Source organism: Podarcis muralis, chromosome 8, assembly GCF_964188315.1.
Source record: "Podarcis muralis chromosome 8, rPodMur119.hap1.1, whole genome shotgun sequence".
NCBI classification, from domain to species: Eukaryota; Metazoa; Chordata; class Lepidosauria; order Squamata; family Lacertidae; genus Podarcis; species Podarcis muralis.
The window spans coordinates 15750132-15778072 of NC_135662.1; the positions used below are offsets into that span (position 1 = coordinate 15750132).

The window sequence follows — 27941 nt, forward strand, 5'->3', positions numbered from 1 at the left end:
CCGCATGCGCATTCTTCGCCTTCGCGCGTACGCGTGAGACGCGGCCTCTTGATTGGCGCGCTGACGAATCTGAAACGGGAGCGCGAGGGGAAAGGTGGGGTTTAACAAACCTGCCGCGTCGACGACCTTCCCGCCCACTTTGACGTGAGGTCAAAGGTTGCGAGCAAAATGGCGGCCGCCTCGCCAGAACGGAGCCGCTGATTGTGTACTTGGAAGCGGGCCTAAGGGGAGCCGCCGGCCGTGGAGAGAGACGCCTCGCTTCCTGGGAGCCGCTGACCGCCCAGACTTCGCTCTCAGGCCCCGGCGGGACCCTTCTAAGACGCTGCCTCCCTCGGACGTCGTTGTTCCTCACAGGACACCTACCGCCTCACTAAAACAACTGGCTTTTCATGAGGACTAGCGACGGTCCCCTCAACGAGGCAGCCGCGCCCGCTGAAGAATCCCCCCTCGGGAGTTGAAGTTGCGGCAGCTACTCGCCTCAGAACAAGCTCTCCCTCCTCGCCCCAAATTCCTAGCCGGAGTTTCAGTAGCCCTCATGCCCACCCCAATTCTAGCAACACATCCCTGCCGTGAAACAGGAATCCTCCTGGGAAACCCACAGGAAAAGCGCCCCCTTCCTAGACACGCTCCAAAAGGAAGCCGGCTCCATGCTGGCTAGATATTTCTAGACCTGACCAGAAGCCCTGACAGCTGCCAACGCACCTGCTTAAACCAGATGCGACCTCGCAGATCAGGAGTCCCCTTGTTGGCATTGCCTTTGTAGAGAAAGGCTGTACCCAGCCCTGGCTCAAGGAAGGGTAACTACATACCCATAGGATAGTTTGGGGGCAGCTCAGCAGCAGCCTCGCCCGTTCCTAGGTCCAGATGCTGCCCCTGCAAATCGAGAAGGTTGCACACTGCATTACGTCGGGATTCTTTCTCCCAGATAGAAACCTAGTCAGTAATCAGTTTTTGTTCTAAAAGTGCGTCTATCAAGTTAGCCAGGAATCACTGGAAACTGCTGTCGCTTCTTTAGTAAGACTACAAGACAAGAGATCTCTCTTTTTTTGCAGTTGTAAATAGCTAAATGCCTACACAAAAAAGAGAGATGTATCTAGTTTGCTTTGGTAGGTCTTTAGAGGATTCAGAAGTCGTCATCATTTAACCTGGGGTAGGAGAAGTTCTCTTTCTAGGAAGGATCCCCTTACCTTATTAAATGTCAGTAAGTTGCACAACAGATACTAAGTTTGATACATATATAATTCTCCCTAATTTAAGAGGTCAGTATTAGTAGGTTAGGTCTCCCGAAATCTGAAGTATTCACACTCCGAAAATGCTTTATGGGCAATGTTGCCTCTTTGGACATTTCTTTGGACTATTCTAAAATTTTCTGGTGAAAGATCTTTAATGGGAAGAAATCAGCCAAGAAAGGAAGAATTAAAGTTACCTTTGAAAAGACTGCTAATGAGGCTTGTGATGTGTATTTGATTTTCATCAAGGTTCAGTACTACTATTTATGATGAACAGGAAGAAAGGAGACAAGGGGTTTGAGAGCCCAAGACCTTATAAATTATAAGTATCTGCTACTGTTTCTTTTCTTATGACCATAGGTTGATGTTTTTAAACTGAAGCAATAGGCCTTTGGAGTCCAGAAAGCTGCAGGTTGTTTAAAAAAACTACATTGTGGTCAGGAAACTGGAGAGAAATTGAAGTTGCATTTTAACAACTAGTTTGGTAATATAAATCAATTCCATTAAAATGTGGGAAACTGCATTTTTGGTTTTCCCCTGATACATGTAAATATGTACAGTGCACTCCTAACTATTTCAACTTGAAAGTACGGTAAGTCTTGTTGAATTCAGTGAGGCCTACTTTCAGGTGCATAGAATTAGACTTGTGACCTTAGTTCTTTAGTCATCAAAATTTGCTTGGAACATGAAAGTACCATGCATGATCCACAAGCAAGTTGAACTGAAATATTTTTATATAAATAACAACAACAACAATGAAATACGTCTTCCATCGGCCTGGGTTGCCTCAGCCACTGTCAATTATTCCTATTGGTTTGAGGCTATTTAAGAATATATTTTCTTATCTCAGCTTAACTTCTCATGTTATGCTCTTGCATTGACTTCAGAGTACTGTACTTTTGATACAGAAAATACTGGAAATTACCTACATTTGTTTCTGGTGATGGCTAATTGTGATGTGAAGTGCCAAACAAGCTGAGAACTATAGAGGAAAAAGGGTGCTAAAACTATTGCATGATTGTAGTTGGCTGCTTTGTGGTGGAATTGCTGGGGTGGATGTGTTTTAACTAGAATCCCACCCAGGAGAGAAGCTTCAGTTGTACATGTCTAGCTGCTTGAGTATATAATGGAATATTAGAAAAATTACTGATATTTCTGATCGCACAACTGATGTTATAAATTGTTTTCTATTAATGCAGATAATATTTTCTCAGTATATATAGAAGGAATCTTCTCTATTTGTTGCAGTGTTAAATGTGGTGCGTACTCACACATTCAATATAGGTGTTGTTTACTTGATACCACCTTGATACTTGGCCACTTATGGAGGGTGAAATAATTCTTTATGATGAAGTGCCCAGCATGGCCTGTGTCTAAAATCTGTTATGTGACACATGAGTGCAGGCAGACAGATGGTCCAATAACTTATTTTCTAGTTCTCTGCAAGCTTCTACACATCAAAATCTTTATTTTGAATTCTTTCTTCCTTTCCCCAGCACAACCCACCAGGTCGTCTGTATCAACAACATAAATTTCCAGAGAAAATCTGTTGTTGTAAGTATACAGTGGTACCTCGGTTTACAAGCGCTTCAGGTTATAGACTCCGCAAACCCAGAAATAGTACCTTTGCTTCAGGATGAGAACAGAAATCGCATGGTGGCAGCACGGTGGCAGCGGGAGGCCCCATTAGCTAAAGTGGTACCTCAGGTTAAGAACAGTTTCAGGTTAAGAACGGACCTCCAGAACGAATTAAGTTCTTAACCCAAGGTACCACTGTATTGAGGGGAAGGGACTATAGAGCTCGAAGGAAGAGTACATGTTTTGTGTACAGGAGGTCCCAGGCTCAGTCCCTGGAATCTCCAACAAAAAGAACCAGGTACCAGGTGATGGGAAGTATTTTCTGCCCAAGACCCCAGAAAGCCACTGCTAGTTGGACCAGGCAGTCCTGAACTATTTGGACAAATAGCGTGACCTGGTATAAGCCAGCTTCCCATGTTCCTATTTAATTAACATAGTGAAAGTCTATGTCTTAAGCCTCTACTCTTCTGGCTATTAAGGGATTCACTTTTATAGTTGGTTAATTGTGTTTTCTTCATGCTATGTATGCCATGCATCCCAGTTTGTGACAACAAACAACCTCACATTTCTGCTGTAATATTTACAAAATACCAATGGCCAGAGAGGTTATTCTAGAGGAGTTTTATCCTTTTCTTTAGCGGCCTAGCCTATCCTTTTGTTCTTTACCATCAAGCTGGCCTGCAACTGCCACTGACTGACAATTTTACAGCTTGCTTGCAGAAGTGCTCAAAAGTTTCATGCTACATCAATTGACTTTAGTGAGAGTTTACCCTGAATTGAAACGTGTTAAAATGATTGCAACCACAACAGCAAGGAATTGTTTATGGAGCCAAAAAAGCCACACCTAAGAAGTGTGAAGGATCAGCTTCACTGCCAAGACCCCAGGGATAGATTAGGTATAAACCATTCAAATATTAGAAATATTAAAACCAGATGAACTTTGCATTTTCCCATTGGTTATTTATTTATTTAAGATGGGCCCAGGTTAATAAACAGCAAAATTTATTTCTGAAAATAAAATCTTCAAAACACTTCATAAAAAGAAAATAATAAAATTGACTTAACATGCAATGCCCTCTTAAAAGAGAAAATATTGTGGTCTTTTCCAAAAGCTGCCACAGGGAGGCTCAGGTATGTTTCTGTTGGAAGGGAATTCCACAACTCAAACCATTATGGAGAAAACCTTGTTCCACTTTCTGGTATAATTGATATTGAGATGGCTGGTTTTTGACAGGATTTTTGTGTTTGATCTTAATAGCCAGATTGGCTCTTAACAGGAAAAGTATTTCCTGAGATATGCAACATCAAAGCCATTGCATAATTCTTTAATGGAGGGGGGGGGCAGGGAGATGATCCCACTTCATCTACAAATTGTAGATCCGGTAGTTTATAAATAGCGTTAAAAGTCAGTGCCATCACACTGAAAAGCTAAAAGGCAGAGGATGCAGTTTTACTCAGGTTTTATATGTTGATACTGTTCCACACCTTTTTATATAGGTCTATTTTTATTGATACTTACATTAAAAATGTGGAACGATATCAACATATAAGTACTGTTCCACACGACAGGGTAGGTTGCTGTGTGCTGAAAGCCGTTTATGAGCAGTCCCAAAGAGCACATTGCAGTAGTCAATCCCGATGTTTACAAATAGAGGGAAGAAAATTCCTGTCTTCTGAAAGGAGTTATCGAGCAAATAAAACATGAATGACTGAATTCTTGTTTGGAGGTTCTAGCGCAACATCCTTGTGTTGATGGAGATTGATGGATTTCAGTGCTAAATTCTTTCATTTTTCATGAGCTTTTGTGTTCCCAGGAACCCTTAATATATTCCACATGCTCTGTTTTTATGTGCTTACCCCCGGGCTGCAGATGAATGAGTGCCACCAACCAAGTTGTGTCTCTTGTTTCCTCGGTTTCACGTGGAGAATGAATAGTTATGTTAGGGTGGGGTTTTGTTTTTTAGGTCAAAGCGAAGAAGGCATACTCGCTTTGATGGGATTGTGATCCTGCCTCCAGTTGTTTGTTGCTATACCTTCACATTTACTGTGAAGGAGCTGTGGTTGGGTTTAGTGTCTGAGTAGCTTCTCCGGGAACACGGACAAAATTTTAGTGGGAAAATCTTCACAGTGTGATGTAAAAGTATATACTTAAAAGTCCCTCTAAAATGCCCAAATTATTCTACACGTACAGATGTAATCATGTTGAGCTATGCAAGAGCTTCCCCACCCTGCAAACACATAAACCATTGGTGGCTGGAGGTGGTTAGGCTGCTGGTAGAGATGAGCACTGTCTGTGGGTAAGGTTCTGCAATGGTGGCCCCTGCTGCAGTCACGTGGGCAGAAGGCCCTTGAAAGGGGCCTTTTTGGGTGGGGGAGAGCCCTGGTTACCTGGGGTTTGCTGGACCAGAAGCTCTGTGGATCCCCTCAGCTCTACCAGGCTGAAGCTGATGTAGCAATAAAAACAAAACTTGCCACCCCAACCTTCTCTGTTGGCAGGGTTTGGAATGCATCTGTGAACCCGCTGCTTCCCTCCTTTGCAACACCACAGTTCCAGTCATTTCCATCTTCACTTTGGATTGCTTTGCCTATCAGTTAAATTATCAGGCAGGTTAGGTCAGCCACCATTGGCCCTCCAGGTGAACTGCAACTCCCACCATCCTTGGCTACCTGCCATGGTAGCTGGGGCTGAGGTGTGGGGATGTAGTTCAGTGACATTTGGTGGGCAAAAGGTTCTCCACACCTGTCCTAATCCATTATTCTAAGGACCTGGTGCCCGCTGTCCCCATTTTCATTGGTCACATTTTCTTACAGTGCGGTATGCCCATGACAACATTTCTGGTTTAGCAAGGAAACAGGAGTAAAAAAAAAGAAAGATGCTGGAACCATGGCACAGGGAGAATTGATACGGTGTGATAGATTTCACTGGAACTGGATCAAGGAGACGTGGTTTCAATTCCTTGCTCAGTTATGAAACTCACTCGGTGATGTTGCGCCAGGCACCTAACTCTCAGGGTAGTTGTAAGGAAAAGCGGGGCGCTCTCATAAATGCTGCTGTGAGCTTGGAGTTAAAAGTGTGCACAAATAGGAAGGGGAGAACCAGAGTCCAAAAGGACTGTTTGTGCCTCAGGACAAGCAGCATTTTCATGTCTTGTCCCAAGTCATAATTGTGCTCCGTTAATTTACAGTGGCTGGTTGAAAGCACTAATGTATTTCTGTGAGCCAGGGCAGTATCACAAGTTATGTGACCCAAGGCAGTATCAGTGAAAAATGTAGGAATATGCCCCCTAGTTTCTGTGAAGGAGAGTTCTCCTGTGAAGGAGAATCATGGCACCTCATGCTGGATGTAGGGTGGCCAAAAAACAAACACACAAACAGGGCTCCTGTACCTTTAATATAGGGATAGGGTGCTGGTGATTTCAGATGTTGCATTGTAGCTCCCATCTTCCCTGAGCATTGGCTATGCTAGCCGGGACTGATGGGGGCTAGAGTCCAAGGACATCTGGAAGACTACAGGCTTCCCACCTCTGCTTTAATAGTTGCAACAATGACAAGCTGCACCTGGTGAAATTCCTCCTTCTGCACAGCTGCTAAAGATGTAAGAGCCCTGTCCTCATTTGCATCCGGTCAGCCTAGCTGTACCTAGGACTTTCTTCATTGATTGAAGGGAACGTTGTACTCCTCTTGTTATTTTCTCACTTCTGACACAGAGTGTGTCCTTAACAAGCAGTATGAGAAGCAACCCGGTGAAAGCTGGTGCGCTTTTTAAACCTTTCAGTTGATGCAAAAGGAAATCCATTTTGAAGCTATAATAGTATTTATAAAGCTAAATTTCTTTGGAGTGTAAACTTCTGCAGTTTAAGAAGAAAATATATGTTGTGTCCCTGATGTTGTTCTTTTAAATCTGTGCAGGGTTACGTGGAGCTGACAATATTTCCCACAGTTGCGAATCTCAATAGAATCAAGCTGAGCAGTAAACAATGTAGGATATACAGAGTGAGAGTCAACGATCTGGAAGCAGCTTTTATTTATAATGACCCCACGCTGGAGGTTTGTCACCATGAGTCGAAACAGTAAGTAAATTGTTCATAGTTGCTACTGTCTCTGGAATAGTGATCAATATCTTTTTTTGATAGGGTATGAAGTGGGCTTTGAGTCATGAGTGTTCTTGAAGCACAAGATTGATCAACACATTTAATAGGTGTCAAAAGTGAAGTAATGATGGGAAGTCTTAGTATTTTACAAATCTGAAGTTTTTGAGATAACATAGAACATACGAAGAGTCTGGGATCAAGCCAAAAATCCATCTAGTCTAGCGTCCTGTTCTCACAGCGGCCTGCATTGCTTACTTTCAGACAATGTGCAGGCAAAAGAAAATGCTGCAATTGACATCTTGATAATGCCACAATTGGGCAGCCTTACCCAGCTGTCAAAGGGGCCCGTGGTTTGGAGGACGTTTGAATTCAACCTAGCAGCTAGATCCTACTGTCTCATGGCCTGATCCTAACCATACTGACCCAAAATGATATGACATGGATTTCAATGGAATGGTTCCAATGAAGCATGTTTCAGATTGCAGCCTCACTCTGAAATATGAGAACTAGGGCTTTTTTTCAGGCGGAACTCACTGGAACTCAGTTCTGGCACCTCTCAACTGTGCATCATTGCCATTCTAAGAGAATGAAGGAGGTGTTCATAGTGAGTTACAGCACCTCATTTTCCAGAAAAATAGCACTGATGATAATGATAGCATTGGCCTGTCTTGCAGGGTGGTTGGAAAGATTATTGAGATAAAGTTAGGAAAAATGTTACAATGATGCTAAGTATTTCTTTTAGTGGACATTGTTGGGAAATGATGGCACATTCTTACACTTTAGGTTCCTGCTGCCTGCCTGACTCCCAATGACACGATACCCTCTTGTATAAAAAGGATACACGTGCAAGCAGAGACTCTGGGTGGTACAAATAAAGCTTTGCTGGATTTATTTAAGACATGTATTTGTGGAGGAAGACAGTGCTTTCCCACCAAATCATAGAATTGTGGAGTTGGAATGGACCACCAGGATCATTTAGTTCAACCCACTACAATCCAGGAATCTTTGGCCCAACATGGGGCATGAACCCACAACCGAGATTAAGAGTCTCGTGGTCTACCAACTATCCTGGTTTGCAATAGCAAGAATTGCCATTCTGGATACAGTGGTACCTCGGGTTACATACGCTTTAGGTTACAGACTCCGCTAACCCAGAAATAGTGCTTCAGGTTAAGAACTTTGCTTCAGGATGAGAACAGAAATCGTGCTCCGGTGGCATGGCGGCAGTGGGAGGCCCCATTAGCTGAAGTGGTGCTTCAGGTTAAGAACAGTTTCAGGTTAAGAACGGACCTCCGGAACGAATTAAGTACTTAACCCGAGGTACCACAGTACATAGCAATGTTGCATATCTGAGCCAACAGGAAACAATCAACTCTTAGACCCACAATTTACAAATACTGTACGTGTATTTTTGAGTAAGACACCTGTGATGGGATGATGAGCTACTTGTGCGTAAAAGCGTAGTCCCTCAGAGTCTGTGCACGTTCACAAACCTCTGTCTGTGACGGAGCCCCTCAGACATGGCTGCTCTAGTCACTTGCAGATTCCGACAGTGGTTGCTTTCGGAATCGTTTCCAGCATAAAAGCTCCTTAACGGAAACACGTCTTCTGGACTCACGGCGTGACAGTTTCCGGCGAGGCATGGGTCTCCCTATGGGAGCTTCAGATACCTCCCCACTGTTCTCGCTGGAAGCGTCTCTGAGCCCTCCCTCCTGCTCGCATTCCCTCAGAGATCCACTCCTCCCCCGGCTGGTTCCTGCTTCAGCTGTTGAGTCTCTCCCAGCCTCCCTGAGCCCCTCCACCACCTGTTCCTCCGATGGCAGTTCCCTGACATCCACCTCCCCTCCAGGGCCCCCTTCACCCCCTCCCGTTTCCTCTCCTCTGGGAGGTGAGGAGGTAAAACCCCAAAAGGAATCTTCTTCATCTTCAGACGTCTCGAACATTTCCCTCCATCGGTCGCCGTCCCGGCTCGCTGAATCCTCCTCCTCCTCGGACTCTGTGAACCCCTCCAACTCCTCTTCTTCGTCGGTGGTGGCAAAGTATTCCCTCCGGAACCTCGCTACAGGCTGAGGCTTGCGTGGGAACCTCTGATGAAAAGTTTCTATTAAAACCTCGTCATTGACATCCTCTGCCCTGACCCAGGTGTTTTCCGACTCCGGTTCCCCTTCCCACATTACCAAATACTCTACTTGATCTCCCTTCCACCTGGAATCGAGGATCTCCGCTACATGGTAGCTTTGTTCCCTTTCCTCCATTGCTGGTCCCCGAGTGACCCTCCCTTCTCTGTCCCCTTTATACAGTGACAGCAATGACCTGTGGAAAACTGGGTGCAGCTTCATGTGGTTCGGTAACCGGAGTCTGAAAGCCACTGGGTTGACCTGTTGTGTGATTTCAAATGGGCCCAATCTTTTGGGTCTTAACTTTTTACAACCCCCTTTGAAGGGTAACCCTTGGGTTGACAGCCACACTTGGTCCCCCACCCTAATGGTTTCACCTTCTCTCCTGTGTTTGTCTGCCTGCCTCTTATATTCCTCCTTGGCCCTGTCTAAGTTAAGTTGGAGCTGGCGATGGATCGCTTCCATTTCTTCTACGAACTGTTCGGCAGCTGGAACGCTCCATCTCTCCCCTTCCCCCCCTGGGAAAGCCCTGGGATGGCACCCGTAATTAGCCAAAAAGGGACTCATCCCCGTGGACACGTTCTCCGCATTGTTGTAGGCAAATTCCGCCAATGCCAACTTCTCCACCCAATCATTCTCTCTGTCATTGACATAACACCTCAAATATTGCTGGAGGATGCCATTGGCTCTTTCCGCCTGCCCATTGGTCTCAGGATGCCGGGCAGTCGAGAAATTAACCTCTACCTGCAGTAAGCTCATGAGCTTCCTCCAGAACCTGGAAGTAAATTGTTTCCCTCGGTCAGAAACCACCCTCAAGGGGGCGCCATGCAACCTAAACACATTTTCTACAAACAATTTAGCTGTTTCTTCTGCCGTGACAGCATGTGAGCAGGCTATAAAGTGTGCCATTTTGGTTAACAGGTCTACCACAACCATGATGGCTGTTTTCCCTCTGGACCTTGGCAGATCAGTCATAAAATCTATGGCCACTGCTTCCCATGGTCTTTCTGGTGTGGGTAGCGGTTCTAATAACCCTGCCGGCGCCCGCCTTTCCCCTTTGGCTTGCTGGCATTGGTCACAACTCCTCACATACTCCCGCACGTCTTCCCTGACCTTGGGCCACCAAAATTCCCTGGTCACCAGCCACATGGTTCTGTGTTGCCCAAAATGCCCCGCTGTGGGGCTATCGTGCAGCTGCTTGAGTACCTTCCCCCTCAACTCTCCTTCAGGTATATATAACGCTCCCTTGTAGTACAACGCCCCGTTTCTCTCCTCAAAACCTCCGGGTTTATCTCCCTCCCTCCTGAGTCCCCTGAGTTTGTCCTGGGCGTATTCATCATTCTCCGTTCCCTCTACCAGTTCTCTTTGCCCCACCAATGCCGCCCCACACACCCAGCGGTCCTCTGGAATGACATGTCTTTCTTCGGGTGCTCCCTCCCCCTCCAAATATTCAGGTTTGCGTGAGAGAGCGTCCGCCCTAACGTTCTCTGGGCCTGGCACGTAACGAATCTCAAAGTTAAATTTGGAGAACTCCTGGGCCCACCTCAACTGCCGTTGGTTGAGCACTCGTGCCGTTCTCCAATACTCTAGGTTCTTGTGGTCAGTGCACACTTGCACCTTATGTTGTGCGCCAATTAGCAGGTGCCTCCATCTCCGAAAAGCCTCATGAATAGCAAGAAGTTCTCGATCGTACACCGTGTAGTTCCTCTCGGATTTGTTCAGCTTTCGCGAGAAAAAAGCACACGGCCTCCACTCTGACTCCTCCTTCCCTGGCTGCAGAAGAAGCACCGCCCCTATGGCTCTGTCTGATGCGTCCGTTTCGACTCTCATCTTTTTTTGTAAATCCACATGCAGAAGTTGTTCTTCAGAGGCGAAGGCCCTTTTTAGCTCCTCAAAAGCTCGCTCCGCCTCCTCAGTCCAAACGAATTTCTTCTTACTGCTGAGACAGTCCGTAATGGGCACCGTCAGGTGGGCAAAGTTTCGGATGAACTTACGATAAAAGTTCCCAAACCCTAGGAACCTCTGCACATCCTTCTTTGTTTTGGGTGTTTTCCATTCCAGCACTGCCTGGACCTTGCCAGGATCCATGGCCAATCCCTTGTCTGACAGGCGGTACCCCAGGAACTCCACCTCCTTAGTATGAAACTGACACTTCTCCAGTTTCACCCACAGCCGGTTGGCTAGCAGCCTGCTCAACACTTCTCTGACGTCTCTTACATGTTGCTCCTCATTCTCAGAATACACCAACACGTCATCTAGGAAGGCCACACAATTCTTGTAAAGCAAAGGCCCTAGTACGTGGTTCATCAGCGATTGAAAGCACGCCGAGCCTGCTTGTAATCCAAATGGCATAACGAGATATTCAAATGCCCCCAAAGGGGTGAACATGGTGGTTTTCCATTCATCCCCTTTCCTTATACGTATCAGGTTGTACGCCCCCCTTAGGTCCAGCTTTGTAAAAATCTTTCCCTTCCGCACCCTGTTCAAAATGTCATCAATCCTGGGCATGGGGAAAGCCAGGGGCTCTGACACTGCGTTCAGGGCCCTAAAGTCACACACAAGACTCGGCTTGTCCGTGTTTTTTTTATCCACAAAAAACACTGGGCTACCTCCCACCGCTCTTGACTCTCTGATGAAACCTCTCTTCAGGTTTTTGTCAATAAACTCTCTTAGCACCTGTATCTCTCTGTCTGACATGGCATACAACTTGCCTACAGGGAGCTGTGCCCCAGGCAGTAAATTGATTTGACAATCAAAGGGTCTATGCGGTGGTAATTGGTCAGCTTCCCTTTCGCTGAACACGTCGCTGAGATCTGCATATTGTCGTGGTACCTTCACTTTCTCCGTTACTTCCGTCCCTGCTAGGGTAGCTTGGGCTCCTGCTGAACCCTTTCCCTCCTTGCAGTGTTCTAAGCAATGTGCGGAGCCAAAGGAAACCACTCTCTGATGCCAGCCCACCAGCGGATCATGTAACGCCAGCCAGCTCATCCCCAAAATAATGGGAGCCCCTCCCAAGGTGGCCACATTAAACGCTATCAGTTCTGTGTGCCTTGCCACCTTCATTATCATTGGGACGGTCTGCAAGCTGACTTCTCCTCCCAACAGTTCCCTGCCATCGATCGTGGTCACCTGCAGGGGATTGCTTAAAGGGATCGTCCGTATCTGGTGTTCAGCTGCAAACTCTTTGCTCATGAAATTGCAGGAGCTGCCTGAGTCCAACAGCGCCTTTATCTTTAGAGGGTATCCGTTTTGCAACTCTAGTGACACTTCTATCACTAGGGCAGGTTTAGGAGGTTCTGGCGTGGGCACTTTCACTGCTCTTTGGCCTGGCTGCTGTGCCCCGACGGTGGCAGCCAGGCGTTGGCTTTTACTTGCTCCGGTATTTCCTCCACTCCTCCCTCCACAGCCCCCACCATCCCTTGCCATTCCTTCCTCTGGGGGCATACTCTGGCAAAGTGACCTGGCTGTTGGCAGAGATAGCATTTCCGGGCGCCTTTTCCCTCCTTCTTCCCCCCTTCACTGGGCTTTGAAACTGCGCGCGCGCGCGCTGTTCCGATTTCCATCGGCTCTGCCGGCGGGAAAGCTGGCTCTGGAATGTCTGGAATGCGGAACTCCTTGCAACGTTCCCCCTTCCCTTCCCGCCTCTCCAAAGCTCTCGCCTCCTGGCGCGCTCCTATGGTCAGCGCAGATTTGGTCAGCTGATCCATAGAATCCGCCCTGGGCCCCCGGGAAAGCTCATCTTTCACTGCCGAAGCAAGACCTTCTTCAAAAAGCATTTGAATGGGTTCCGCCGATAAGTCCCACCCCAATCTGTGCACCAGCATGGTGAATTCAGTCCAGTACTCACGGACAGATCAGCTTCCCTGCTTGCAAGCCATTAGCTGTCTGCGCACCACTCCCTTCTCAATATCGCTGGAAAACATGAGATCCATTGCACGAAAGAACTTCATTGTGTCCTTTAGGATGTCATTATGCGTTGCCATCCGGGGCCGAACCCAGTCCCGCGCCCCCTTTTCAAGATGCCCAATCACGAAAGCCACTCGCGATTCCTCGTCAGGGAATTCCTCAAACTGCACATTGAGAGCATATTGCATCTCTGTTCTAAAGGCATGGTAGTCCTTGGGGTCCCCCCCAAACTTCTGCACCAATCCTGGTACCTTTCTGGTGAACTGGGTGGTTTTCCCCTTCTTGTCTGCATCCTGCGCCCTTCTCTCCTCAAGCCTCGCCGTCTGCAGCGCCAGTTGGATCTCCAACGCTCGGTACCTTTCTTCCAAGCTTGGACCAGCTCCAACCCCTGCTCCTCCGGTTCCGGCTGGGTCACTCATGATGCCTTTTCCTGCACCAGCAGCTTACAAAGACTGTCGGAATGCTGTGATGGGATGATGAGCTGCTTGTGCGTAAAAGCGTAGTCCCTCAGAGTCTGTGCACGTTCACAAACCTCTGTCTGTGACGGAGCCCCTCAGACATGGCTGCTCTAGTCACTTGCAGATTCCGACAGTGGTTGCTTTCGGAATCGTTTCCAGCATAAAAGCTCCTTAACGGAAACACGTCTTCTGGACTCACGGCGTGACAGTTTCCGGCGAGGCATGGGTCTCCCTATGGGAGCTTCAGATACCTCCCCACTGTTCTCGCTGGAAGCGTCTCTGAGCCCTCCCTCCTGCTCGCATTCCCTCAGAGATCCACTCCTCCCCCGGCTGGTTCCTGCTTCAGCTGTTGAGTCTCTCCCAGCCTCCCTGAGCCCCTCCACCACCTGTTCCTCCGATGGCAGTTCCCTGACAACACCTAAAAAAGATTTCTTCTATGTAGCATCTTTATATATTAAGGGTGTGGTGAAAGAGGCCCCAACTAGTTTAACTAGCTGAAATAATAGTTTGAAAGTAAATAGTTTGCTGGAATAGTCTAGATTAACTATGCATCTTGCCAAATAAATCTGTGACAGATGTACAGCCCAGAGAAAGGTTTTTTGTTTTGTCACAACAAAGGCCAGAGTCTCTCTTAGCAAACAGTACCCCTGGCCAAAGTACATCTTTATTTTTGATACATTTTTATTTTTAATAAAAGACTACATGTGCCTAACAAACTCCATTTTCAGCAGTATGTAAGAAGCTTCTAACAGGCTTGCACGGGTTTTAAGTTGAGACTTGGGCCTTCAGTATTAGTAAGTGCCACGGAGCTTTAGTGTTAAATACAAATGAATATATAGTGAAAGGATGTCAATCCAGATCTCCACTTCTCAGCTGCTACCATTTGTATGGAAAGTAAGCATACCCATAAGACACCCCCTCCACCATAATGGTCCTCTAAATAGATTCCTCTTACAGTGAGTCACATATTTGAACAGGACCAATGCACATGTGAAAAAGAGAACAAACTAAATAATGGTTTCTGTGAAATACTAGCCTCTGTTCCAAGGAGGCTACCTCTCATTACATAAAATATGGCCCATTTCTGTCTGGGAACCCACTGGTATTTAGTATCTAACCACAAGTTCCCTCTAGATACAGACATTTCGGAAAGCTGTCCCTTGGTGATAATTAGAGGCAGAATATTCCTGTATCATATTTACTTTAAAGTAAGTTGATTTGAATATCCCTGAAATTCATATTGAAGTTGAGACTTGTGTTGTTTATTATTTCTGGTGCTTATTATGTGTGATAATCACTAAAAGATTTAAAATATGAAAATGCCATTAGGGCAAGGCACAAATTAAGAATCGCTTTACGGATGGTTTATTTTTGCTGGGCTTGCGTCTGATTCTGGAAAGAATTAAGTGTACAGATAGACTGCATTTACTGGCCTAGCATACGATTTGTTAAAGATGGTTAAAACAAAAAGGACTGCAAGGAGCTTCAAAAGCACCTCTCCAAAGTGGCAGTAAAATAGCAAATGTAAAGTGTAAAGTAATAAGTTAGCATGTGGTAGTTCTGACTTGAAATATAGTGGTACCTTGGTTCTCAAACTTAATTGGTTCCGGAAGTCTGTTCCAAAACCAAAGTGTTCCCAAACCAAGGCGCACTTTCCCATAGAAAGTAATGCAAAATGGATTAATCTGTTCCAGACTTTTAAAAACAACCCCTAAAACAGCAATTGAACATGAATTTTACTATCTAACAAGATCATTGATCCATAAAATGAAAGCAGTAATCAATGTTCTGTACTATAAATAAGACAGTATTGTAGATGATAAAAATTTAAAATAAAATAAAATTCTTACCTGCACTGATGATAGTTATTGTTTGGATGGGGGGCTTTTATCCCTTTTTGCAGTCACACAATCAATCAATCAACAAGCCACAGTCACAAAAATGAAAAAGCCACACACAAAAAATGCAAAAAATAGCAAAAACAAAAGACCAAATATCACCTCAGAACTCTGCAATCAGAAACGGAAGGCTTTAATTATGATTGGGGGGGGAGGACTTAAATTAGCTGCTCAAGGATACAAATGGGATGAAAAAAACCTTTATTACAATGCGGGGGACTTAAATTTGCTGTGCAAGGGTAAAACAAGATGAAAAAAGCCTTAATTACTATGCGGGGGACTCAAATGAGCTGCACAACAGTAAAAACGGAAGCTCAGGAGCATGTTCGGCTTCCGAGGCAAAGTTCGAAAACCGGAACACTTACTTCCGAGTTTGCAGTGTACGGGTACTGAGTTGTTCGGGAACTAAGCTGTTTGAAAACTGTAGTGGGTATCCTCTTGTTGTTCCTCTTGCTACTTAGCTGGTAGTAACATGCCCCAAGCCTTCAGATTCAGATAGATTTCAACAACTAAAAAAGCAAAATTGGAAAGCTAGGGCTAATTTGCACACCATGAACATTGATTGTTGTTGATCATCTCACTCAATGACTCCTTTCTGAGTGTATGAATTGACTCCATGGAAGCGTACCATGTTTTATGAAGGCGTGAGATGGTAGTGAAAGTTCTGCCTGTGATGTTTGAGCGGGAATTGCTTATTTATACATGCAAGTCACCACTTGTGCACCAGCCATAGTATTATCAAAGGCTAAAAACTGAGCTAACATGTTTTCTTAATAAATGGTCAAAAATTCTTTCAGGCTTGAAGTTTGTCCTTCAGGACTGAGGTGTTTACATCCTCTGGACTATGCATGAATAATCTCTGGGCTATTCATGAATAATCAGTTTAGCCTCTTGAGTTTTCCACGTTAGATTTCAAAAATTCAAAATGAAGTTTACTCAGTATGTGGTGGGTAGGGAATGAGGTGGAAGGAAAGCTTTGAAATGAGGTCATGTCTGATTTTTGTGAGGTTTTAATTTGGCTCAAACCCTTTCATTGTACAAAACCCTCCTTTTTCTGTGGAAGATGAGTTGGTGTGGGAAAGAAAGTATTGTGACTTCTTTTTTGTGTTTGAACCTTGTGGATAGTGCTCATGTTGGGCATATTGTAAAAAAGTAAGCTATATTGAGACATCTAATAAACCTTTAAGTCAAACGGGGAAAGAAAGGGCAATTTTATTCCCTCCTTTTAGTCGCTGAATTTTATTGACTCGTTTCAGGCATGATATTGCTAGTTTTGAAAAGTATCTCTTAGGAGATGAACTTGAGCTCATTGACGAAAGAAAGCAATGCTACATATTTGTAGAACTAGTTCTGTGAAGAACTTGCTGTAGGACTCCAACTAAGAAAGGTATTCTCTGTTCTTCATTAGATCAGCCTTTAAAAGACTGTTAAGGGTATGGTGCAAAGCCACCCAGCCAAGGAGCTCAATTGACTGTGAAATCACCACCATTAGAGTGCAACAGGATGTAGATGAGTTGGCGGTAATGAATGGGATTCGTTGTGGCTTGGTTTTGGAAGGTTACTTTTTTAACTCTGAGTTTCCATGCGTTTGCGGCCTGAAATGTAATATGCAAAAAGTTAAAACTGAACATACAGCTCGCACATTGTATATTATCATCCATTTAGGAAAAGATCAGCACCACAATAAGAATGGTTTCAGTAATATAAGGCAGTCTATAGTAGACGGTGGGTGGTGCTGTGGTCTAAACCACATAGCCTGGGGCTTCCTGATCAGAAGGTTGGCAGTTCAAATCCCCACGACGGGGTGAGCTCCTGTTGCTCGGTCCCTGCTCCTGCCAACCTAGCAGTTTGAAAGCACGTCAAAGTGCAAGTAGATATATAGGTACTGCTCCGGCAGGAAGGTAAACGGCGTTTCTGTGCACTGGCTCTGGTTCGCCAGAAGCGGCTTAGTCATGCTAGCCACATGACGCCGGCTCCCTCGGCCAGTAAAGCGAGATGAGCGCCGCAATCCCAGAGTCGTCCATGACTGGACCTAATGGTCAGGGTCCCTTTACCTTTACCTTTATAGTAGCGATGGGTGATGTTAGATTTTCAACATCACGGTGTATCACCAGCCAGACATCACGGTTCGGCGACATACTGCGATGTTGAAACAAGTTGCGTTGGCCGCAGCCAGCCTCAGCAGCATCGGATTGCTCATATGGGGGTGGGGGGGAGGCTTCTCCCCCCCCCCCCATCTGAACCATCTGATGCCACAGCAGCATCGGGTTTCGTGCAGCTCCCTCCCACCCCAGCTGAGCGATCCAATGCTGCTGAGACATCAGGGTCGCTCAGATGGGTGGGCAGTTTCACGGCGCTCCCATCCTGCTGCCAGTGCTGGACTGGGGGCTACATTAAATGCTTGGCTGAAGGGAGCGGCAATTGGGTGCCCCTCAGCCGAGCAGTTTAAAGATGCGGAGGGAGAAACAAGTTGTATCGGTGCTCACTGATGCAGTGTTTTCTCCCTCTGCAGTGGTTTGAGGGCAGACCACGATGTCGGTTTCACTCAGTGGTATATCGCTGATGAAACTGCCGTGCTCCTGAGTCCCTTGGCTAGCAGTGCAACTTCATTCAGGGGGATTCAGATATCAATATATCTCCCAGGCTAGTCTATAGTTCAGGGGTCAGCAAACTTTTTCAGCATGGGGCCAGTCCACTGTCCCTCAGACTTTGTGGGGCGCCGGACTATATATTTTATTTTTTTGGGGGGGGAGAATGAACCAATTCCTATGCACACTGGGAAGAATGGGCAGGGGAAGGGCAGGCATAATAAAATAAAATAAAATAAAATAAAATAGTGTGCATTAAAGCAGTGTGGGGAAGGCTCCTCAACAGACAAGCTCACCCACCACCATGTTGCTCATCCTCCCGCAACCCCCCAAAACACACACAGACCCACAATTGCCCCATGGAGATAAGGGTGGCAAGTTCAATATGCAGAGAACGGCCGAGGCGAAGGAGGGGTGGTGGCTCCGGAGAAGCGGCACCGGGGTGCGGAGCTAGAAGAAGAGGCAAGGGGGGGGGCAAAGTAGTCCTCCCAGCCCCAGCCGCCTTCTCAGTTTGCCGCCTGCCTCATTTGCCGAAGTGCTGGCAGCGGTGGCACAAAACAGGCTTTCTCCCCGCCTAGAGAAAGAGGGTGCTGCTCTTACCTTCCCAGGGGCTGCCGCTGCTTCTCATGATGCAGGTAGGCAGAGCGAGCTCCTCTGCTCCGCCCTCTGGCCCACAGGAGCACCAGGGCAGCAACAGGAGGAAGAGACCGAGCGGCGGCAGCTCTGCCAATCAAACGCCACACCTGGTTTACCTCAGCGTGGCGCGGGGACGCCTCTGCCAATCAAATGCTGCTGAGGTAAACCAGGCGCGGTGTTTGATTGGCTGAGACGTCCCTGCGCCTCGCAGAGGTAAACCAGGCACGGCATTGCGATTGGCAGAGCCGCCGTCGCTCAGCCTCTTCCTCCTGCTTTCATTCCCGGGAGTCTTGGCTTCGCGGCAGGTTCCTAAATGGCCGGGCGGGCCGGATTTAGGACCCCAGGGGCTGTAGTTTGCTGACCCCTGCTATAGTTATTCAGACCGTTATTTTGTCAAATGTGAGGAGGCAGAATAATACTCAGCCTACTTTCTGGCAATCGTGCTGGCTGCTGATTAGGCTTCCTGGCCCAGTTGATGGTGCTGGATCCTACCCTTTTGATGTCTTTTGTGGCCTGGGACTGACATATTTTGGAGACTCCCTCCATATGTGCTTAAGTCTCCCAGTTCCATTGTGTAGGGCAAACCCTGCTCTGTGTGCCCTTGCCACATGAAGTCAAGATAAGTGGAGCGATGGAGAGGATTTTCACTGCAATTGTCTCAAGCTTATCAAATGACTTTCTCAGTTAAGTTTAAAGCTTTTCTTGTGACATTTCAAAGAAGGTGTACAATCTGCCCATGAGTGTTGAGTTGGCATTTCGAAGTGGTTACTGTTAAAGGTGACAATTTTAAGCACTTCTCTTGTGAGCATTTTTCATCTGCTTTTTTGCAGCATGTGAAGTCCCTTGACCCCCAAATCCTTTTTTTGAATTTGAACTCTGAGTCCTTTGTGTTGCAGGAGAAATCTCAACTACTTTTCCAATGCGTATGCTGCTGCAGTCAGTGCTGTGGACCCAGATGCTGGAAATGGAGAGCTGTGCATCAAGGTGCCGTCAGAGCTTTGGAAGCATGTCGATGGTAAAGTCCAGAAACCCTTAAAATGAAAGTGCTACAGACTTGCTAGCAATCTAGAATAGTTTTCCAGGCGTGCTGCGCTTTGGCAGGGCTTCAATGGCCCTGCAATGCTGGTGCAGCGCTTTTGATTTTGAGGTGTAGATCAGGCAAGCTGTTTGATTATGTGAATTATGGCAAGTTCTTAAGAGTTACTTCAAGCCTCACAGACTAGCTTCTGTGTACAGAAAATAATCTTCCGCGCGTATTCTCAATAAAATGTGTTTTATAATAGAAAATTCTGTTTCGCTTTGAGAGTCCTGGGTCATCATCAAAGATCTCACCTCCATTCTTTCATCTTTTTCTCTTGCTTAGTTCATTGAAGTTCTGAGTACAAAGTGGTTTTGCAAGTTAATGAATAGTTAATGGTGGGTTTGCCAAGTTTCTCCCAGAAATACCAGATTAATACATATTTTATTACGTGGTTGTTCTTTTACTGCTGCAGAATTAAAAGTCTTGAAGGTACATATCAACTTTTCTCTGGACCAGCCAAAAGGAGGCCTTCATTTTGTGGTACCCAACGTGGAAGGAAGCTTAGCAGAAAGAGGAGCCCATGTCTTCTCTTGCGGGTATCAAAATTCTACAAGGTGAGAGTTGCAGAGTCTTGTGGGAGTTCAAAAGCGTGAAAGGCTTCTGGGAAATGATATACAATGAATTGAAAAAGATGTTGAAATATATGTTTGTTAAAAAACCAGAGGCCTTCCTATTAGGAATGGTAGGAAATGAAATTAATAAGAGAGACTGTAAACTGTTTCAATACGCAGTGACTGCTGCAAGGATACTTCTGGCCCAAAGATGGAAGCAGGAAGAAATTCCAACAGTGGAAGAATGGAGAAGGAAATTGACTGAATATGCAGAATTGGATAAATTGACTGGGAAGATTCGATATCAGAAAGACCAAAAGTTTATCGAGGACTGGGGGAGATTTACAGAATATCTGAAAAACATATGTGATGTACAGACAACGCTTGTTGGTTTTGAAGAGACTCTGTGAGATAGTAAGAAATAGTGCAAAAAAGAGAGTAAGAGGAAAAGGAGTTCTAAAAGGCAATATTATGTTTTGAAATGCGTTAACAAAATAGAAATTTTACGAAAGATTGACAGAGAAACTGAGGGAAGTCAAAAATTGAAGAATGAGTGTTAAAATATTTGTTGACTGTATAAAATTGTTTGGAGAATGAATAAAAATTATTTTAAAAAAAGAGAGAGTTGCAGAGTCTTACGCTCCCATTTCCCACGGGCCTTGAAATTGAAGAGTGCTGTGAGAGTTGGAAATGAGGTCCTATTTTGCTTTACAGTCATTTCAGAATATTTTAAGACCATTCAGACATGGCATTTTCCTTACATGGAAGAAAACAAATAACCCATGTGTGCATTCATTGCCAATTGGCAGCTTTTCAATTGATGGTCATTCAGTAAAATAGATATTTTACATGCTGCTCAGTAAATATAGGGTCAGTTAACCTGTGGTGCTTCATTACCCTCCCTTTCTTCTCTTTTGAATAATGTATATTTAATTTCCAGAGCTATCAGAGTCTGATTTATCATTGTTAAAACAAATGAGAAAGCCCCTAAGCTTTGACTGGCAGTCTGTCCGAATAGAAAAGGAAAAATCTTAGCGTTTTACCTGCTTAACTTTCCATTTTCTATATGTTATACCACTTCAAGAGAACTGGAATACATTCCCCATCCCCACCCCTGTTATTTTTTGGGTGGGTGGAGGAATTAATCTGTACATTCCTGTATCAACAACAAGAAGAACAAAAAACAAAGGACTGAAGACATCACTGTTGGACCCTGGGAGCTCTCTTGCCTAGGTGCAAACATATTTCAAGTGTGCCTTGCCATGTACATTTCTGAAGTGGAACTTTCGAAGCCTCCCCAGACTGGTCAGTCTTTCAGTATTGTAGAACTGAACTTCTTAACTTGGAGTAGAAGCCTCATGGGAGTCCTAAGCTGGCTAGCTTTTTGTAGTTCTTTGTGTCCATGCATTGACAGAATGCAGTTATCAAAGATTTGGGAAGGGTCAGCTGCTTGCAGGATTGTACTGTTTTGGTAAAGCTAAGGCCCCAGATGCCTACACCACATCAAGTACAGCAACATTTGTCTTGGATTGGGAAGATGATTACGGTTTTTAATGACTTCACTTTCTCACTTTCTCTCCAGGTTTTGGTTTCCTTGTGTTGATTCATACTCCGAACTATGCACATGGAAACTGGAATATACTGTGGATGCCACAATGGTGGCGGTCTCAAATGGAGACCTGGTGGAAACGGTGTATACTCATGATATGAGAAAAAAGACCTTCCATTATATGCTGACAATTCCAACGGCAGCATCGAACATCTCCTTGGCCATCGGACCATTTGAAATCCTTGTTGATCCCTACATGCATGAGGTAATTCTTTTCATAGGCAGCCTCTGTGTAGCACTTCTCGGCCTCAGTCCTGTATACCTGAAGGAGCGTCTCCACCCCCATCGTTCAGCCTGGACGCTGAGGTCCAGCTCCGAGGGCCTTCTGGTGGTTCCCTCACTGAGAGAAGTGAGGTTACAGGGAACCAGACAGAGCGCCTTCTCGGTAGTGGCGTCCGCCCTGTGGAACGCCCTCCCAGCAGATGTGAAGGAAATAAGTAGTTATCTTATCTTTAAAATACATCTGAAGGCAGCCCTGTTTAGGGATGTTTTTAAGAGTGGCTGGGGAAACTCAGCCAGATGGGCGGGGTATAAATATATTATTATTATTATTATTATTATTATTATTATTATTATTATTATTATCCTATTCCATGTGATTTGTCCTGGTGTGAGGTTCTTGGGTGGTTATTGATTAGGGTTTTACTCCTGCTATATTGGTCATATAGGATTTTTCAGTGATTTTTTTATATTTCTTTGTTCTTAAGAAATCATGTTCCCTGTCCTGAATGCCCAGGGATAGAACAATATCTAAAATAAGTTCTCAACAGCCAGAATCCTAAAGTCCGAATATAAATTTATCTCTCTATTTATATTACTATTTCCCCTCACTATTGCTTTATAAAAGTTTTTTATGTGTTGTCGTAAGTCTGTTGCCTTATCTTTGGGAAGTACCAATTCTTGTTGTAACTTGCAGTCGATTCCAATGGCTGGAAGTACCGTGATCACCCACTTGAAAGCTTGCTACTTTATGACACTTCATACAGCAGATAGGCTGTTGTACGTAGCCTCTGGCCGTGCCTCACATTAACTGTTTTCCTGGATCTTTGGAAAGCTGTGGAGGACTAGCAAAGCTGCATAGCCAGTTCACCACCTCATCTTCTGCATCTCTAAGCTATATGCATGCAGTGATGGTCACCTCAGGGTCAAACTTGCTAATCTTTATATTTTCCATTGGCAGCGTTTTCTAATGTTCACTTTTAGCTATTTGCTAACTTGATTTTGGTTTTGTTTTCTTAAAATAGTTTTCTCCCTTGTTCTTGTTGTAGGTGACTCATTTCTGTTTACCCCAGCTTCTCCCGCTGCTCAAACACACCACATCTTACCTCCATGAAGTATTTGAATTCTATGAAGAGATACTTACGTGCCGCTATCCTTACTCCTGTTTCAAGACGGTTTTCGTAGACGAGGCCTATGTTGAAGTAGCTGCTTACGCTTCCATGAGCATTTTTAGGTAAGTACTTATAACTAACTGGGATGCGGGTGGCGCTGTGGGTTAAACCACAGAGCATAGGGCTTGCCGATCAGAAGGTCAGCGGTTCGAATCCCTGCGACGGGGTGAGCTCCCATTGCTCTGTCTCTGCTCCAGCCCACATAGCAGTTCAAAAGCATGTCAAAGTGCAAGTAAATAGGTACTGCTCCAGTGGGAAGGTAAACGGCGTTTCCGTGCGCTGCTCTGGTTCGCCAGAAGCAGCTTAGTCATGCTGGCTACATGACCCGGAAGCTGTCTGCAGACAAACACTGGCTCCCTCGGCCAATAAAGCGAGATGAGTTCCGCAACCCCACAGTCATCCGCGACTGGACCTAATGGTCAGGGGTCCCTTTACCTTTACTTAGAATTAACCCATCTAAAACGAAGTGATGTGAGAAATGCACAGATATCCATCACACTTCATCGTATCTCATGCTGGTAGAGAGATACTTCAGTCTGAATCACTAGAAGTTTTTTGTGTTTGCTGTTTTGCCTTTTTAAAGGAAACTCAGTGCCATCATTTAAGTTCATAGGACCAAGGATAGCATTATACTGGGACCTGGGCTTTTGGCTGAAACTCAGCTGTGTGCTTGCAAGGGATGCCTTTGAGCTAGCTCCACATTTCAATTCCGTTTCCAGCTTATAAAATGATGCCAAAGGTTGCCACAGAATCGACTGATGAGATAAGAATTGTAAATAACATGGCAGCACCAAAACGTTAAATGCCTGTGACATTTATTATTATTGTCAGATTGACTTCAATCCAATGCATAGTAATAACGATAATAATAGTAACAACAACAACAATTTATTATTTATAACCCGCCCATCTGGCTGGGTTTCCCCAGCCACTCTGGGCGGCTTCCAACAGAATATTAAAATACAATAGCCTATTAAACATTAAAAGCTTCCCTAAACAGGGCTGCCTTCAGATGTTTTCTAAAAGTTTTCGAAAAGTTTTCTCTTTGACATCTGGTGGGAGGGCGTTCCACAGGGCGGGTGCCACTACCAGCCAGTTTTAGAAACATAGGGTGTTTTAAAATGTTCCCAATTTTAATTTTGCGACCACAGTCCAAAGTGCATTTGGCAAAGGAGGGATGCAGCCGTGATTTTTACTCTGAATACACACACCTTTTGGTTCACACTTAGTGATTGTTTGGCTTCATGTTGCATGTGAAGCTGACCCGTATAAGACTTAAGAAAGCTGTTTTATACTTCTCTTGTTAAAATTCTGCTATTATTTGTTCATGTTTACTTGATTAAACTGAGGTGGAGGGTTTTGTTTCTCCTGAAGATTTTGTTTGCCACCGTTGTACATATGCTTGTTTGTGTTTTTCATTTAGCACGAACCTTTTGCACAGTGCAATGATAATAGATGAGACCCCACTGACAAGGAGATGTTTGGCTCAGGCTCTGGCCCAGCAGTTTTTTGGCTGTTTTATATCTAGAATGTCTTGGTGAGTACATCTTAAAATAGATAACTCCCACGTCGAATTTTGGCTCTGAGTATGAGAATCATTATAAAGCATAAATGCAGATAAATTCTATAGCTATTACAGCAATCATAGCACATTTGGGGTTTCTTAAATGTGCAAGATAACCTACAAGTTCTTAATGTCTATTTACTTACATAGATTTTTAAGTTTCTGTATGCTAGAGAATATTTTAAATAAAAATACCAAAAGATGTAGTTGCCTAGATTTTAATTACACTTAAGGCTTTCTTTCACTGCCAGGATTAGTCCTTTATTTATTTAGATGGTTAGAGTTGTTAGCTTTTAAAGTATTTTCACTAGGAGTGCATTCAGCACGGAGATTCTGTAAATCAAGAGGGGGTTTTCTTGCGTTGCTTCTTCGCTTACAGGTCAGATGAGTGGGTGTTGAAAGGAATCTCTGGCTATATTTATGGCCTCTGGATGAAGAAAACCTTTGGTGTAAATGAGTATCGGCACTGGATCAAGGAGGTAATGAACCCCGATGGATTTTGAAAGCATCTTTATCCTTTTACACAGATACACAAGGGGATGCACGAATGGAGCTATCCTTTCCATTGATGCATTTTAGGATGAAGCTGTCACAATTAAGTGGGAGATTACACAATACCTATGTGTGCAGTTCTAGAAATATTTGGCAAAACAGTGTTCCCTGGGTAACTGACCAGTGAAGCTGCTTTGGGTGACATCATCATTATTATTAATAATAATTTATTATTTATAGCCCGCCCATCTGGCTGGGTTTCCCCGGCCACTCTGGGCGGCTTCCAACAAAAGATTAGAAATACATTAAAACATCCGTCATTAAAAACTTCCCTAAACAGGGCTGCCTTCAGATGTCTTCTAAACGTCAGATAGTTGTTTATTTCTTTGACATCTGATGGGGGGGGGGGGGAGTTCCACAGGGTGGGCGCCACTACTGAGAAGGCCCTCTGCCAGATTCCCTGAGGGAACCACCAGAAGGCCCTCAGTGCTGGACCTCAGTGTCCAGGCAGAATGATGGGGGTGGAGACGCTCCTTCAGGTATACTGGACCGAGGCTGTTTAGGGCTTTCAAGGTCAGCACCAACACTTTGAATTGTGCTCAGAAACGTACTGGGAGCCAATGTAGGTCTTTCAAGACCAGTGTTGTGTGTTCTTGTGGCCGCTCCTAGTCACCAGTCTAGCTGCCGCATTCTGGATTAGTTGTCATTTCTGGGTCACCTTCGAAGGTAGCCCCACGTAGAGCGCATTGCAGTAGTCCAAGCAGCAGATAACTAGAGCATGTACCACTCTGGCAAGACAGTCTGCGGGCAGGTAGGGTCTCAGCCTGCGTACCAGGTGGAGCTGGTAGACAGCCGCCCTGGACACAGAATTGACCTGTGCCTCCATTGACTGCTGTGAGTCCAAAATGACTCCCAGGCTGCGCACCTGGTCCTTCAGGGGGCACAGTTACCCCATTCAGGACCAGGGAGTTCTCCACACCTGCCCGCCTCCTGTCCCCCAAAAACAGGATTCAACCTCAATTTGTTCCTCTGTTTGAGGAAGCATTATGTTATATTGGGTTGGCTACATAAGCATTAACAGAACAGGTTTCTCTCTCTCTGGAAGTGTGTTAGCAATCCACCATGCCACCCTCGGGTTAAAGGTAATTACCCACCCTTGCAGGCCACAGGGTGGCACTAAACCCCCTCAGTGATGCTCTGGTGTAGCCATTCAGGTAGGACCCAGCAGTTCTTTCCCCACCCCTGCAGATGAGCATCCAGTCATGTGAGCCCTGACTTGCTGTCTGAAGAAAGAAAAGCCCAGATACTGGTTTTCTACCTTAGTGAGAATTAGGCCTCTGTTTTAGGGGGTTCTACACCCTTCTGCCGGGGATGCAGGTGGCGCTGTGGGTTAAACCACAGAGCCCAGGACTTGTAGATCAGAAGGTCGGCGGTTTGAATCCCCGCGACGGGGTGAGTTCCCGTTGCTCGGTCCCTGCTCCTGCCCACCTAGCAGTTCGAAAGCACATCAAAGTGCAAGTAGATAAATAGGTACCACTCCGGTGGGAATGTAAACGCGTTTCCGTGTGCTGCTCTGGTTCGCCAGAAGCAGCTTGGTCATGCTGGCCACATGACCCGGAAGCTGTACACCGGCTCCCTCGGCCAATAAAGCGAGATGAGCGCCGCAACCCTAGATTCGGCCACTACTGGACCTAATGGTCAGGGGTCCCCTTACCTTTACCTTTACACCCTTCTGCCAAGTGCATGGTTTATGAATTAGTCCAGACCATCTGCCTCTTTTCCTTGCCTCTTTTCTTTATTATATCTATCAACAAGTGTGATGGATTTTGCCATAAAAAGCTTTCAAGTGATCTTGATTTAATTTTCTAACCCTGCACCCTGTCTTCATTTCCCCTTTTAAACAGCCTCATATGTTGTCGTCAGAATATTGCACTGTATTTTTTACAGATCTGCCCCCCCCCCGCAAAAAAAGCCATCCAGTTTTTCAGTAACTGTTCACCCTGTTCACTGAGAGTAAGGTACCAAGCAGCAGATGGAAAGGAAGGCAAAATGCCTCTCTTTTCAAGGGTTGTGTAGAAAAGTGTGTGTGTGTGTGTGTGTGTGTGTGTGTGTGTGTTATGATGCATTCAGCGCTCTCTGGTAATCACACATTGCAGGGGCAACTAATAGAGGGGTCAAGCTGTCTCTTGGGCACCCCAGGATTATCTGAAATGCACTTGAAAAACCACAGTGGTGTGCAGTTTTGCTCTTTGCAGATAATGTTTGTCCCTGCTTATCTTTGATGTGAAGTAGTGGAAGTAGAGTTTAAAGGGTTTGTGATCTGAATGCACAGTATTCCCCTGATGGGTACATTTGTAAGGAGGGGAAATGATGGAAACCAAATTGAATATGCTCATAATATTAATATGCTTCAACAAGACCGTGTACAGCTTGTCTTCTCTTTGTAGCCAAATACACCGTTGCAATATTATTGTTATTATTATTTGCATTTCAGGAACTGGACAAAATAGTGGTGTATGAACTGAAGATGGGTGGAGTCTTACTTCATCCAATCTTTGGTGGAGGAAAAGAAAAGGACAAGTATGTTTAGTAGATTTATAGGGCCAATAATACAGACACGAACACACACACACACACACACACACACACACACTCTTCAGGTGAGTAATTACACATTTGGCCAAAGGCTTCATTACCTCAGCTACCTAATGGTCCCATAAAGGACATCCTTGGTAAACATTTGCCTTGTTTG

The 27941-nt window shown here is 45.2% G+C and overlaps 1 protein-coding gene across 1 annotated transcript in view; it reads left to right on the top strand.

The window, feature by feature from the left end:
• The first annotated feature begins 130 nt into the window (after positions 1-130).
• Positions 131-27941, top strand: part of TAF2 (TATA-box binding protein associated factor 2) — a 66994-nt gene continuing 39183 nt past the window's right edge. Inside the window, exons 1-10 of the mRNA XM_028736233.2 lie at positions 131-1551; positions 2729-2783; positions 6717-6877; positions 19398-19516; positions 19995-20136; positions 21716-21947; positions 23011-23195; positions 24557-24670; positions 25077-25176; positions 27684-27769. Of these exons, the coding sequence (XP_028592066.2) occupies positions 1496-1551; positions 2729-2783; positions 6717-6877; positions 19398-19516; positions 19995-20136; positions 21716-21947; positions 23011-23195; positions 24557-24670; positions 25077-25176; positions 27684-27769 (1250 nt within the window). The 5' untranslated portion in view covers positions 131-1495. The remainder of the gene's footprint in view (positions 1552-2728; positions 2784-6716; positions 6878-19397; positions 19517-19994; positions 20137-21715; positions 21948-23010; positions 23196-24556; positions 24671-25076; positions 25177-27683; positions 27770-27941) is intronic.